The following is a 12,778-nucleotide window of genomic DNA, read 5'->3' on the forward strand; positions in this document are numbered from 1 at the left end:
TCTGCCTCTCTCTCTCTCTGTGTCTCTCATGAATAAATAAATAATTTTTTTAAGAATACAAGCTATTTGAGTTAGAATTGGGTGTTACTTGCAGCCCAAAGATGATGATGATGATGATGATGATGATGATTATCATTTAAGTAAGCTCTACACCCAACGTGGAACTTAACCTCATGACCCCAAGATCAAGAGTTGCATGTTCCACCAACTAGCCAGCCAGGCACCCTTCAGTGATTCTTTTTTTTTTTTTTTTTTAAGATTTTATTTATTTACTCATGAGAGACACACACACACAAAGACAGAAGCAGAGACACAGGCAGAGGGAGAAGCAGGCTCCATGCAGGGAGCCCGATGTGGGACTCGATCCCATGTCTCCAGGATCACGCCCTGGGCCGAAGGCAGGCGCTAAACCGCTGAGCCACCCAGGGATCCCCCGCCCTCAGTGATTCTTATTTAAAACATCAGAGAAGGACCCATAAAGTCCAGAACATACATCTCAAAACTGGCTTTTGTTTGTCTAGTTTTGCTTTTATTTACAAAGAGGCAATTAGCATTCGACAAATTTAATCTACCACCCAGGAGTTCCTTGCTTTCAGCTCTGGTGACTTGGCCTTTATGGTGGCTTGGATTCTGGACTGATGATTTGTGAGCCCTCAGACACCATCACCTGGTTTCTGGTCCCTGGTTCTTTTTCTGTCTTGGCTCTTTCCTAACTGAACTGGCTCGGAGGTGCTGATTTCCCTTGTATAAACATCCTGACTAAATGCCATTCTGCTCCAGCTGTCCTGCTGTCCCTAAGAAGGACTCTCAGCTGTCCCCATATGGCTGGGCATTCCTCAGTTCTGGAAGCTTCCAGAGGCACAGGGTCTAGTCAGTGCTCATTTGGTATCTAGGAACAGAGACACACTCGGGCTTGCTCAAGGAAGTTGCTGAAGGGGTATAGAAAAACTCTCCCCCAAAAAAGGGGGCAAGATGCTCCCAGAAATCAAGGAAGCCACTCTTTCCTCATGATATGATGGCTTTCCTTTAAGCAGTTCTTAATGCATTCACATTCTCTACTTGCTTCCTTCACATAGTGGAACATCCACTAGATGAATAGCTCCACGCTTGGCACAGAGGACAACAGTGGAGAACAAGAGTCAGCTATGCTCCTCTCACGGAACTAGTAAGTAAACAAATACACACAAAAGTTTTTAGACTTTTGAAATATCAAGGGAATAAGTATGGACTCTACCAAAAAAAAATGTAGATCTTCGGTCAGGAATTAGTGATGGAAGCCCTCACTAAAGAGGTGACTTACCAGCTTACATCTGAAAGATGAGTAAGGGCCAGCCGTATAAAGAGAAGAGATTTCAAGCAATGAGAACAGCAGTTGCAAAGGCCCTGAGGCAGAAATATAATTGGCTGGATCAGGGAACTGAAAAGAGAGGACACTTGACTGGAGGGTAGGCAGCAAGGTGAAAAATGATGGAATAAAGTTGGGCAGATTAATAAGGTCTTGATATTGCAAGACCTTGGAGACCATGGCAAAAATTTGGATTTTATTTACATACAGTGGGAAGCCTTTGCAGGTTTTTTTTTTTTTTTTTCCTCAAGTTTGGCCCATTGTTGCTGCTCCAGCCCCAAGTCTTCCTTATACCTTTTCTGTTCTGCTCCCTCTAGCCAACTAGCAACTGCTTTCTGTGTCTCTTACAATTCCCAGCAGAGATTATCCAGTTGGCTCAGTTTACCTTTTAAAGTCAAGTCACAAATCCTAACCACTGGCCACCCTATAAATAGATTGGCTAGTTGCAGATAGGGTATAATCTGTGATTTAGCCAGGTGTGCTCCGGGGCAAGTTCATGTCCAATTCATGGTCAAGTCTGTAAGACTGGACAATGCAGCAATGATACAAGCTCTTAGAGAAGCATTCTTTTTTCCCCTTTTGTTTTTTAAAAAAGATTTATTTAGTTTAGAGAGAGAGCAAGCACAAGTGGGGGGGCAGAGGGAGAGGGAGGATCTCAAGCAGGCTCCCCACTGAGCTCAAAGACTGACTTGGGCCTCCATCCCAGGACCCTGAGATCATGACCTGAGCCAAAATCAAGAGCTAGACACTCAACGGATTGCGTCACCCAGGTGCCCCTCTTGGAGAAGTATTTCTAAAGATAAGAGTCAAGAAACTAGTACTTCACTGGATGCCTAACTTATTAAACGTCTAAAAATACACATCAGATTGTATGTATTGTGCTTAGGGTCCAAATTCAACATCCCTAACATGCCTGTGATGCTACATCCTTTGGTTCTAGCTTTCCCTTAAGACTCATCTGATGCTACTTTCTCTTTCACTCTGAGCTCCAGCTTTGCTGGTTTTTGTGGGATAGGGGTTGGGGTGGGGGTGGAGTGTCTCCCCAGTCCCAGGGCCTTTGCACCTGCTGCTCTTTTCCCTTGTACACGTCCCTCTTTTTGCTTGGCTAACTCTAACTCTTCCTTTAGGCAGACCTCCTCCTTGAGCCTCCATCAAAATTAGAGCCCCCTGTTTATATTTCCTGGCAAACGGAGCTGCACCTGGGACAGAACATGAGGATCTTAGTAACGGAGCAAGAGATTTGAGAAGTGTGACCAGCATAACTTAGGGAGTGGCTTTTTCGAGTGTTTTTTTTTAAAGATTTTATTTATTTCTTCATGAGAGACACACACAGAGAGAGGCAGAGACACAGGCAGAGGGAGAGGCAGGCTCCATGCAGGGATCCCGATGCGGGACTGGATCCTGGACTCCAGGATCATGCCCTGAGCCGAAGGCAGACGCTCAACCGCTGAGCCACCCAGGCATCCCTTTTTCGTATGCTTCGGAGCCAGGCAGACATGGGGTTGCATACCTGCTTTGCTGTGTCTTGGCAAGTTTCAACATCTAGCCAGTGGGTCGAACAATAGTACCTACCTCAAAAGTGAGGATTAAATAAAACAAAATAAGTGAAGTTCACGGCATGCAGAGTAGGGGCCCAGTGACCATGAATACTCTTCACAGGGATTTGAATGACAAGGGTTGGCCGGATCCTGGCTGCAAACTGCGAGTGGTAATATTAATATTTATTTGATGCCAGCCAGCTAGGTCCAGCTGAGCAGGCTTCAAGCAAAAACCCTCTGAGGCCGCAGAGGCCGCATGTGCCAAGGCTTGCAGGGAGCAGACCTAGATGGTGCGGGCCGCGGGAGGGGCAGGCAGGGGGTCCCTCCTGAGGGGATCAGTGCCTACTTCACTCCTCCTGCTCTCTGGTCTTTGATACTTTGTCCAGAGCAGGCATCTACTAATGAAGCCCCTGGGATTTTTCTCTCCATCCCCATCTGCTTCCTGAGATGCCCTGTTTTTTGACAAAGTCTTGGTTCAGATTTGCACGAACCAGGGTGGCAGGGTGGGGGTGGGAGTTACACTTTGTTCCACCCCGCAGGATTCATCACCTGCTTGCTCATGTCTCAGCTCTTTCCCTCTCCAAGGGTGCCTGGAGCCCCGATTCCCAAAGCGAGGGATGAGACGTTAGTAGGGAAAGCTACTCACTTCCCGTGCTCCTTGGATCCTTCGGATGAAGCCGGGGGAAGCGTCTCCTCTGGTGCGTGTCTTTAACGTCTCCCTGACACGTTGGTTGCATCCTCTTTACAAAAATCAGGCAGCAGCGGCGAAAAGACGGCATGATTGTTTTGTTTTTATTGTATTTATTTTCCCAGGTGCCACTCGCTTGTGGCAAGCGATTCCAGTTTTCCTTTTAAAGTGGTGACATCAAGTTCACTATCTAATACGCTTATTGAAGTAAGAAGCAACAGTCAATTGAAAGAAAAACGTCAGACAGATAATTGCCGATGTGGCACGTGCCTATGACAAACTTCGCAGGGGTCGTGGTGCTGTGGTGACAGGTCTGGAAAATGCTGGAAGATGAGGGAGTCACTCAAATCAGGGAGCCGAGGCTGGGTATGTCAGTGCCAGTCCTCCTCATTAGCACCTAAGACATGTTCTCTTTTGAGCTTGTGTCATCGCTTGCCAAAATGGGGAGAGGAATTCCTACCACATACAGGCTTGTTTTAAGGATTCGAGGAGGTAACTTGATGTACGTGAGTGTGATTTGCACGCAATGACTCTTAAGTATTAAATGAAATGAATGGGTGTGCGTCTGCGCTCTGCAGGCAAAGTGACTGCGTGGGGTGAGCAAGTGTCTCACTCCCTGGGGGCTCCCAGTCTCTGGTGGGGATGAAGTCTGGGCGAGTCATGTAACCCCTCTTGCCTCAGTCTTTTCCTTGGAAACTAGGGGATTATCCCGAGAGGATGTGTACAGTTCTAGAACACAGCCTGGCACCTGGCAATGCTAGGTAAGTGTGAGCTCTCAGCATCCTACCGTGCCCTCTGCGGTAACTGGAGCCCTAGGTGGGGGTGCTCTCTGGAAGTGTGAATCGGGAGGCACGGGCCAAACAAACAAGCCGTGCTTTTTGGTATGGAATAGTCAAAATATTCAAATGTCCTTCCACTCCCCACCCCACTTCCCCTGCACCTTTGAAGCCCACTATTTCTACCCCCTCAACAGTTCCCATTTGGCTTCTGTCTTCCCGCAGTAATGCTTGCTGTGGACTGAGCTGTGCCTCCCAAGCCCACCCCAACCCAAAGTCATATGCTGAATCCTTACCCCTTGTTGTGATAGTTTTACAGATGGGGTGTTTGGGAGGTCACTGGGAGTAGATGAAGCCAAGAGGGTGGGGCCTCTGCGCTGGGATTGGTGGCTTCCCAAAGGAAGGACAGATAGTGAGAGAGACAGAAACAGAGACAGGGAGACAGAGACAGATAGAGAGCGGGAGCACTGCCCTCCTCTGGTCGTAGGAAGACAGTGAGAAGGTGGCCGCCTGCAAGCCAGGAGAAAGCCCTCCCTGCAAGGGCCTTGAACTGTGGAAAGTTGAGCCAGGCAAAAGGACCCACCATGACCACCAGGCTAAATGCAAACAGGCTCATGAAGCCATAGGCCCTAACCGACCGATGGGCTACTTACAGCCAACCTAAGATTACCAAAGACGGGGGATCCCACCTGCCCCATACCCCTTCCCTCTGCCTCGTAAGTGTGGCTCCTCGCCACGGCCTCACGGCAGGCAGGCTCTCCTCTGCTGTCCTGCCCGCTGCTCCCTTGCAGTGTATTCAATAAACTCTTGCCTCTTGTTCTGCCTCGGGTGAAGTCTTCCCTGGCTTGCGCCACCAGCCCCTACTCATCAGGACATCCGCACCCTCACGGAGAACCAAATGGGCTGGCACCCTCCCTGCTCTTGGACTTCCTAGGCTCCAGAATGGTGAGAAATAAATGTCTCTGGTTTCAGCCACCCTGTCTATGGTGTTTTGTTATAGCAGCCCAAGCTAAGATCATGCTCACTCTGCTTAGAACACCTCCCAAAAATAAAACTATATATATTGATTATTTACAACATGCTGCTCATTTTACATGTGGCAGTTTATTTGAGCCTCACAACTCCATTTTACATTGGAGTTCCATTTTACATTGGTTCCATTTTACAGATGAGGGGATCGAGGCTTGAAGATTAGATGGACTTGCCCCAGGTCCTAGAGCTACTGGGTGCCAGAGCCAGATTTTTGTTTTTAAGATTTTATTTATTTGAAAGACAGAGTGAGAGAGAGAGAGAGAGAGAGAGAGAGCGAGCACACATGAGCAGGGGCAGAGGCAGAGGGAGAAGCAGACTCCCTACTGAGCGGGGAGCCCGATGTGGGGCTCGATCCCAGGACTCTGGGATCATGCCCTGACTGAAGGCAGACGCTTAACCAACTGAACCACCCAGGTGCCCCCAGAGCCAAATTTTTTAACACATGCTTGCCCCCAGCTAGACCCCAGAGATTCAGGTGAGGGACACACCGACTCTGACATTGGTGGGGGCACTTTGCTGGTTTCAAGGGGTGATGGGGTGTCGGGGAAAGCCTCCTGGTGGTTAGAGTGTGATGAGCAAAACTCAGCTTCCAACACACAGGTGAGCTAGTTCTGTAGCAGGCAGCGAGTCTGTGCAGGAAGAAGCCGGAAGAAACAAAACACCCCCAGCTTGGTTGGTTACAACAAGGCAAAACCTTTAATAACATGAGTGCTTATTACATTAGCTGCTTCGGGGCTCTGACATCTTTGATTTCTGGTCATGTTTTTCTAACACGTAAAGGTGAATGCCTCCCTCAGGGCCACCTGGGCGGTTGGTGTCCCGAGGATTTGTGTGAGTGGGCAATGGGGACAATTGCACGCGCCTGGGGAATCGGGGATCCCCCCCAGCCACCACCCGTGACTTTGAGTAAAGTCCTCTTCCAAGGAGGGAAGAATGTGCAGGTCCTTCCAGTAAAGAAGGAAGAGAGGAGAACATCTGGCACAGATACACAGAGAGAGAAATGACATCGTGGGGTTGGCTTGAAAAGTCGGGGAGGAACCAGGGGCGGAGAGGTATGGAGGGGTGGGGGGGTTAGGACCCGAGGGCCAGGGGCCGAGTGTGGGAGAGGGCTGAGTCCATTTGGTTTCATTCTTTGTAAAAAGTAATACCATCACGAAGACCATGCCATGCAACCTCAAAACCGCCTCTGTACGCTGCCCCCCGACGCTGTGCTGGGGTGGAGGCCAGAGGGCAGAGGTCAAGTTCAGACGGGCGTGGTGCGCCTGTTGGCTGGATTATTATGCAGCGACTCTTTGAACTCTTTGGGCGTGGAATTGTGGAACTGTAGAAAAGCGTGGTCCCGGTCGGAATTGAGGAGGGTCCCCATGGTGATCTTTGAGGGGTCCCGGGAGAGGGTGAACATGGAGATGTCAGTGGAAGGGATGGTGTGGAAGCCTTTGCTGATGGGGGACAGGTCTCGGGATCTGGGCTCCGTGGAGCGGGAACTTGACCGCCTCCGGAATCTATACCTGTAGGGTGGAAGGCGAGCAAAGGTAGATTTCTTCAGGAGCTCCGAGTGGGATTTGGCACGTAACTGCTGATGTTTTTCTATATAGATGTGCACGGCAACGACTCCCACAATTTCTGCGATGATGAAAGAGAAGGCCCCGAAATAAAAGGACCAGCCATAGGAGTAGCTTTTTTTGGAGTCACGCTGCCCAGGGTCTCCAGCATTGGCTGATATATAAACTATGATGCCGATGATGTTGCTTAACCCTAGGAGAAGGGAAGAGAAAAAGACATCTTTTATACACCTCCGAGGGAACTGTCTCTTTGAGCCTTGAAAGATTTGTAGAAGATCAGGAACAGGAAGACAGGAGAATGGATTTATCACCAGGAAACCCAACCCATTTGGGTTTTCTCGGCCATTTCTTGCATGGTCTCACCCATTTCTTGAGTGGTCTGTTCCTTGGGAAATGAGGAATTCTTCTGCTCACTCCCAGGTGGCCTGGTTCAGCTACAGAATATACCCTATTCCTACAGCAGGTGTGGGGGAGCTCAGGATGCATGTGTTTTCTCTTACAAGCCATTCATTCCATCAAAACCTAATCGTTGGGGGCACCTGGGTGGCTCAGTCGGTTGAGTGTCTGCCTTCGGTTTGGGTCACGATCCCAGGGTCCTGGGATGGAGTCTCGTGCTCTGGTCCCTGCTCAGCACGGAGTCCACTTCTCCCTCTTCTCCTTCCCCCTACTCATGCTCTCAGTCTTTCTCTCTCTCTCTCTCTCTCTCAAATAAATAAATAAAATCTTAAAAAAAAAAACCAAACACCCTACTCTTTGGCAATTAATCACGAGGATAGTAAAATGAAAGGAGATACAGGTCCTTGCCCTTGAGTTGCTCGCCGTTAGTAGGAGAGACTGACACATAAATGTAATTAGAGCAAAATACAGTAAGGGCTCTATCAGAGACACATATAAAATGTCTCGGGAGCAAAGGGAGATGGAATAGGTAAGCCACTGGGGTTTGAAGACAAGGTGACATTGGCTAGGGTTGCGCTGGGAGATGCAAAACTATAGGGTGCGAGAAGAGATGGAGAATGGCCTGCTAGGGTTTTCGCACGGCTGATGAGGAGGTTGGTGGCATCTTGAGCTAAAGTAAGAGGCAGCAGAGAGAACAGGTTTAGAGAAGGGGAAAGATGTGAATAATGGAGCTGGACGTGCTTATGGCGAGTCTAAATGCAGCTGTCTGGTGGACATAGGTGGGTCTGCCCTGCTGTCTGGGGAACTAATGAACCCGAGGGGGAAAGAACAGTAGCTTCCTAAAGCTTTTTATCTGCAGAGGATAAGATAAGGCTTTAGATTAACCGCCGTTTGGGAATTGGGGAGCATGCAGCTGCAGTCCCAAGTGGGCAGGGCCCCCAGATCTAGCGTCCCTCAAGTGCCAGTGGAGAGGCATGGAAGGAGACACTCGGAGGTGAATTGATTCTCTAGGGAGTGGTAAGAAAGCAATAGAACCTGAGAGCCCAGGGGCTGTGATTATCCCTAACCACCTTTCTCACATTATGCTTTTTTAAAGATTTCATTTATTTATTTATTGAGAAAGAGTGAGTGGAGGGGGGAGAGGAGTGAAGAGAGAGAGGGAGAGAGAGAATCTGGAGCAGGAGTCTTGCTGAGCCCAGTGCCGGACACGGGGCTCGATCTCATGACCCTGAGATCATGACCTGAACCAAAGGCAAGAGTAGGATGCTTCACCAACTGCGCCCCCCAGGCACCCCATCTTTCTCACATAACTATTCCAAAGGTGGAACGTCTCTTTTTGTCTCTTCTTCAAGGGCCTCATCTAGGCCTTGATACCAACAATGACTCAGGGAGGTTGGTATATCAGCTGGCACCTCCTTGTCTCCAAATTTAGGTGATGCTAAATGGAGGCTGGCCCTCATTACAGTTCCTAGCACCAGCTGGTAAATAACCATATCCAGTGGCCGCCTGTGTTCCTCCTTCAGTCTTACTGCCCCATACTCTGCCCGGGGGTCCCCAAGATCTCTCCACAGTCCAGCAACTAAAGGGTTAAAGCCAGGCATTGCTGGGGACGCAGGACTCTGCTCCAGTGCTATTCTGACTGGCTGGTTGCACAGGCATTAAGGGGAGTTAGTATTTGAATATGATCTCTGGCCACTCTCCATCTAGGGCTTGCTTCCAGAAGGCAGGGTGGGGGCCTGCTTCTGCCTGTCTCCCCTTGGCTTATCCTGCGCAGGCGCCCAGCAGGTGGGCAGTGAGTTCTAGTCACTGAGCTATTTCTAAATATGGGGGCTAACACAGACAGCCCTGTGTCAGGCTGCAGGACCACAGGATAAAACACTGCTCCTCTTTCTGGAGTGTCAATTCGGCTGGAAGATTAGTAGGGAAGACACATTCTTTTATATTAAAATGAACACGGATATAATAAGGAGGAGAGAGCAGAATTCACATAAATTTTTAAGTGTAAATGGGAGACAGACTTCAAAGACATTTCAGCTCACTGAAGGCGGCTTCTAGCGATGCCCCTCAACTCCCCAGGGCCACGTTTTCTTTCTCCTCTGCCAGCAGCGAAATTTTGGTGGCAAAGTTTGGGAAGCCCCTAAAGTAAGTCTTTTTTTTTTTTTTTTAAGATTTTATTTATTTATTCACAAGAAACAGAGAGACACAAAGACACGGGCAGAGAGAGGAGCAGGCTCCATGCAGGGAGCCTGACGTGGGACTTGATCCTGGGACTTGATCCTGGGTCTCCAGGATCACGCCCCAGGCCAAAGGGGTGCTAAACCGCTGAGCCACCAGGGCTGCCCCCCTAAAGGATGTCTTGATGAGGTGAGAGGAGGGGGAACAATTCAAAGAGAGACTTAGATGTCAGACCACGTTAGAGGTGGCAGGGAGCCAAGTGAGTTGCCATTTATTTATAGGGCGCTTACCACGTGCCAGGCACTGTGCAAAGTCTTAATGGGCACCATCTCAATTATTGCAACAGACCTGCCGTAAAAAAAGTTAACCCTCTTTCAAAGTTTATTTATTTTTTAGTGATCTCTACACCCAACATAGGGCTTGAACTCACAACCCTGAGATCGAGATTCGCATGCCCTTCCTGAGCCAGCCAAGTGCCCCCAACCCTCTTTTCTAGGTGGGGAAACTGACCACAGAGAAGATACATCACTTCCCACACTGACAGTGCTAGGAAATGGTAGAGGTGGGATTTGAACCCAGGACTGTCTCTTGGCCATGGTGGATTTAGATTTCAGTAATAGATTTTAGGAAGAATGAGATGTAGGTGGGCAATCACTTCCTCCCAGATGCCAGACTGCCAGCTCCATGAGCACAGATCTAGGCTGGTCTCATTCATTGCTATGGCCCCATGTCCTAGCCCAGACCCTGACCATAGCAAGAGTGCAGTGCAGATTTACTGAATGAGTAAGTGAACTGAGTTGGCGTGAGAATTAAATAGTGCAGTGTATCTACCAGCTGCTATGATGAAGTGAGCAGTTACTGTGTGCCAGGTGCTGTCCTAGGCCTTCTACATGTACCAACTCATGTTAGCCTCTTAACAGCTTCAAGGGGCTGGGCCATAATTACCCCTACTTTTCAGATAAGGAAACTAAGTCACAGAGAGGTTAAGAGACTTGCTCAAGGCTACCAAGCTGGGGAGTAGTAGAGCCAAGATTTGTACCTTGCGGCCTGGCTTCAGAGCTCATGCTTTTCACCATTATGCACGGTGCTTGCCCTGTACTAGGTGCTCAATAATGGTTCTTGACTGTTTGGCCCAAACCACAGATCCTTAGAACAGCTAGAATTAAAAGAGCCTTAGAGACTGTGGGATCTTCTGAAACTTTTATAGGTGGAAAAACCGAAGCTTTTTGAGGTTCCTTGGGGAGATGGGGGGTGTCTAGGAACAGACCCCAAGCTTCTGGTGTCCCCTGAGGGCTTTCATGGCTGCCCCTCATGTTTTGCAGTTCTCATGTGTCTGATCCACCTACCATCTCTCAGAGCACCCCTTGTGAGAAAAAAATTGCTGGTGACATGCTCCTTCCTGACAATCCCCTTGGGGGACAAAATAATGATCTCCTGTATGGGAAACCCGAGTGTCAGCACAATGCATTATCCTCCAGGTCAGTCAGAGCCCAGGGGGTGTGGATGGGCCACCAGCGACTAAAAAGTGCCTCAAAGCCACACAAATCCGAGTTGGCCAGTTGTTACCATCAGTCTGCACAGAGCGTGGTCAGGGCCCACGGCCACCTTTGGGCTGACCACATCCCCATGGCAAGATGGCAGCTTTCTCCCTGGTCTGTTGCTGGAATTGCCCAGAGACTCAGAGCTGGTTTCAGTCCAGCTTCTTTATTTCCCAGAAGGGGAAGCAGTGGGGGAAGGAATGGGGCAAGATCTTAGAGGGGCAGGGTCTGGGCCTCAGACTTTGGAACTATATTGTTTTGCTTTTCCAATACTAGAAAATAATATTGGGATGCCCCAGCTGGCTCAGTCTGAAGAGCCCTCGACTCTTGATCTTGGAGTTGTGAGTTTGAGCCCCACATTGGGTATAGAGATTAAAACAAACAAATAAACAAACAAACTAACTAAAAAAAAAGAAAATAATACTGTGCTTCTTATGCTCAGACTCCTTCCAACAACAGCATGAAGTGGATACTGTTATTAGTTCCCATTGTACAGTTGAGGAAACCAGAGTATAGGGAGTCAGAAAGGTTTTCAAGGTTCGACAGGTGAGTCAGAATTCACATCCAAAGGGTAAGCCCCTCTTACCCACCATTTTATTTTCTTTCCCACTGCTCTCATCCCAATAAATAGTTGGCCAAGTTAGTCTCACTGGGCCAAGTTTGAAGGCCACCACCATAGTCGAACCTCTTCACCCAACCCTGCCTTGTTCTTTGCTTCTCTAAAGCATTCATCCAGATGACACTGATTGAGGGGTGAGGGTGGAAAGGGATGGTAAAGAGATGGAAGGAGGGATGGAAATCTAGGGGGAAGAGAGGAACATGAGGCAGGAGGAGGAGGAGGGTCGGAGATGGAGGAGAGAAAAGGTAGAGCCTGGGACCCCTTTGTGAACTAAGACTGTCTCTCATCCCTCTTGCCACCTTCTGGTCAGGCCAGCTATTGATTATGGGGTCTTCCTGGAGAGCATCTGGGGCTGCTGGCTTTTTACCCTGTTCCCAGAGACGTCTCGAACAATATGAGGATTTGAGCCCTTGGAAAGCTGTGCCAAGTCTCAAAGGGCCAGAGACATATGGAAATGTGCTCAAAAGAACAGAAAGCTGACCCCCGTTAAAATATACTGAACAGTCTCTCGTAGGCTGCACATGCCCCCTGCCCCTTATATGCAAGCATAGACAGTTGACCCTTGAATGACAGGGGAGTTATGGGTATTGACCCTCACGCCCAGTCAAAAATCTGTGTTTAACTTTTGGTTTTCCAAAAACTTAACTACTAATTGCCTACTGTTGACTGGGAGCCTTACCAGACACAAACAGTCAATTAACACATGCTTTGTATGTCGTATGTCTTCTATACTATATTCTCACAATAAAGTAAGCTAGAGCAAAGAAAATGTGCTAAGAAAATCAGAAGGAAGGGAAAATACATTTACATGACCATGTGTATTTGTTGAAAAAAATCCATGTATAAGTGGACCCTCACGGTTCAAACCCGTGTTGTTCCAGGGTCAACTGTATTCACACTCTTACTAACCAGCCTCTCTGTGTCTCTGAGCTGACTCTGCCACTCTATCTCCTCTTGCCTTTCCATCATGCCACCCTAGCATGTCAGCATCTTTGGGTCTAATGGAAGTCTTTGACTCAAACATGGGTTGAGTGTTTTCTAGCTCTTTCCCTGCACAGAATCCTAAATAGCATAGCATTGTCCTCATGGCCTGGGCTTGGGTTTGGTGT

The 12,778-nt window shown here is 48.7% G+C and overlaps 1 protein-coding gene and 1 long non-coding RNA gene across 4 annotated transcripts in view; one reads left to right on the forward strand and one right to left on the reverse strand.

The window, feature by feature from the left end:
- Window positions 1–5,502, forward strand: part of LOC118354983 (uncharacterized) — a 34,878-nt gene extending 29,376 nt beyond the window's left edge. The window contains exons 3-4 of one of the 2 annotated variants that reach the window (XR_004816540.2): window positions 1,077–1,165; window positions 3,697–5,502. This is a non-coding gene — a long non-coding RNA (uncharacterized LOC118354983). The remainder of the gene's footprint in view (window positions 1–1,076; window positions 1,166–3,696) is intronic. The other variant, XR_007411232.1, reaches the window with a different exon arrangement.
- Window positions 5,503–6,052: 550 nt separating this feature from the next.
- Window positions 6,053–12,778, reverse strand: part of CACNG3 (calcium voltage-gated channel auxiliary subunit gamma 3) — an 85,364-nt gene continuing 78,638 nt past the window's right edge. For both annotated transcript variants that reach the window (XM_049111281.1, XM_025416161.3), the window contains one exon: window positions 6,053–7,134. In XM_049111281.1, coding sequence (XP_048967238.1) covers window positions 6,623–7,134 — 512 coding nt within the window. In that variant the 3' untranslated portion in view covers window positions 6,053–6,622. The remainder of the gene's footprint in view (window positions 7,135–12,778) is intronic.

Source organism: Canis lupus, chromosome 6, assembly GCF_003254725.2.
Source record: "Canis lupus dingo isolate Sandy chromosome 6, ASM325472v2, whole genome shotgun sequence".
Classification (NCBI taxonomy): domain Eukaryota; kingdom Metazoa; phylum Chordata; class Mammalia; order Carnivora; family Canidae; genus Canis; species Canis lupus.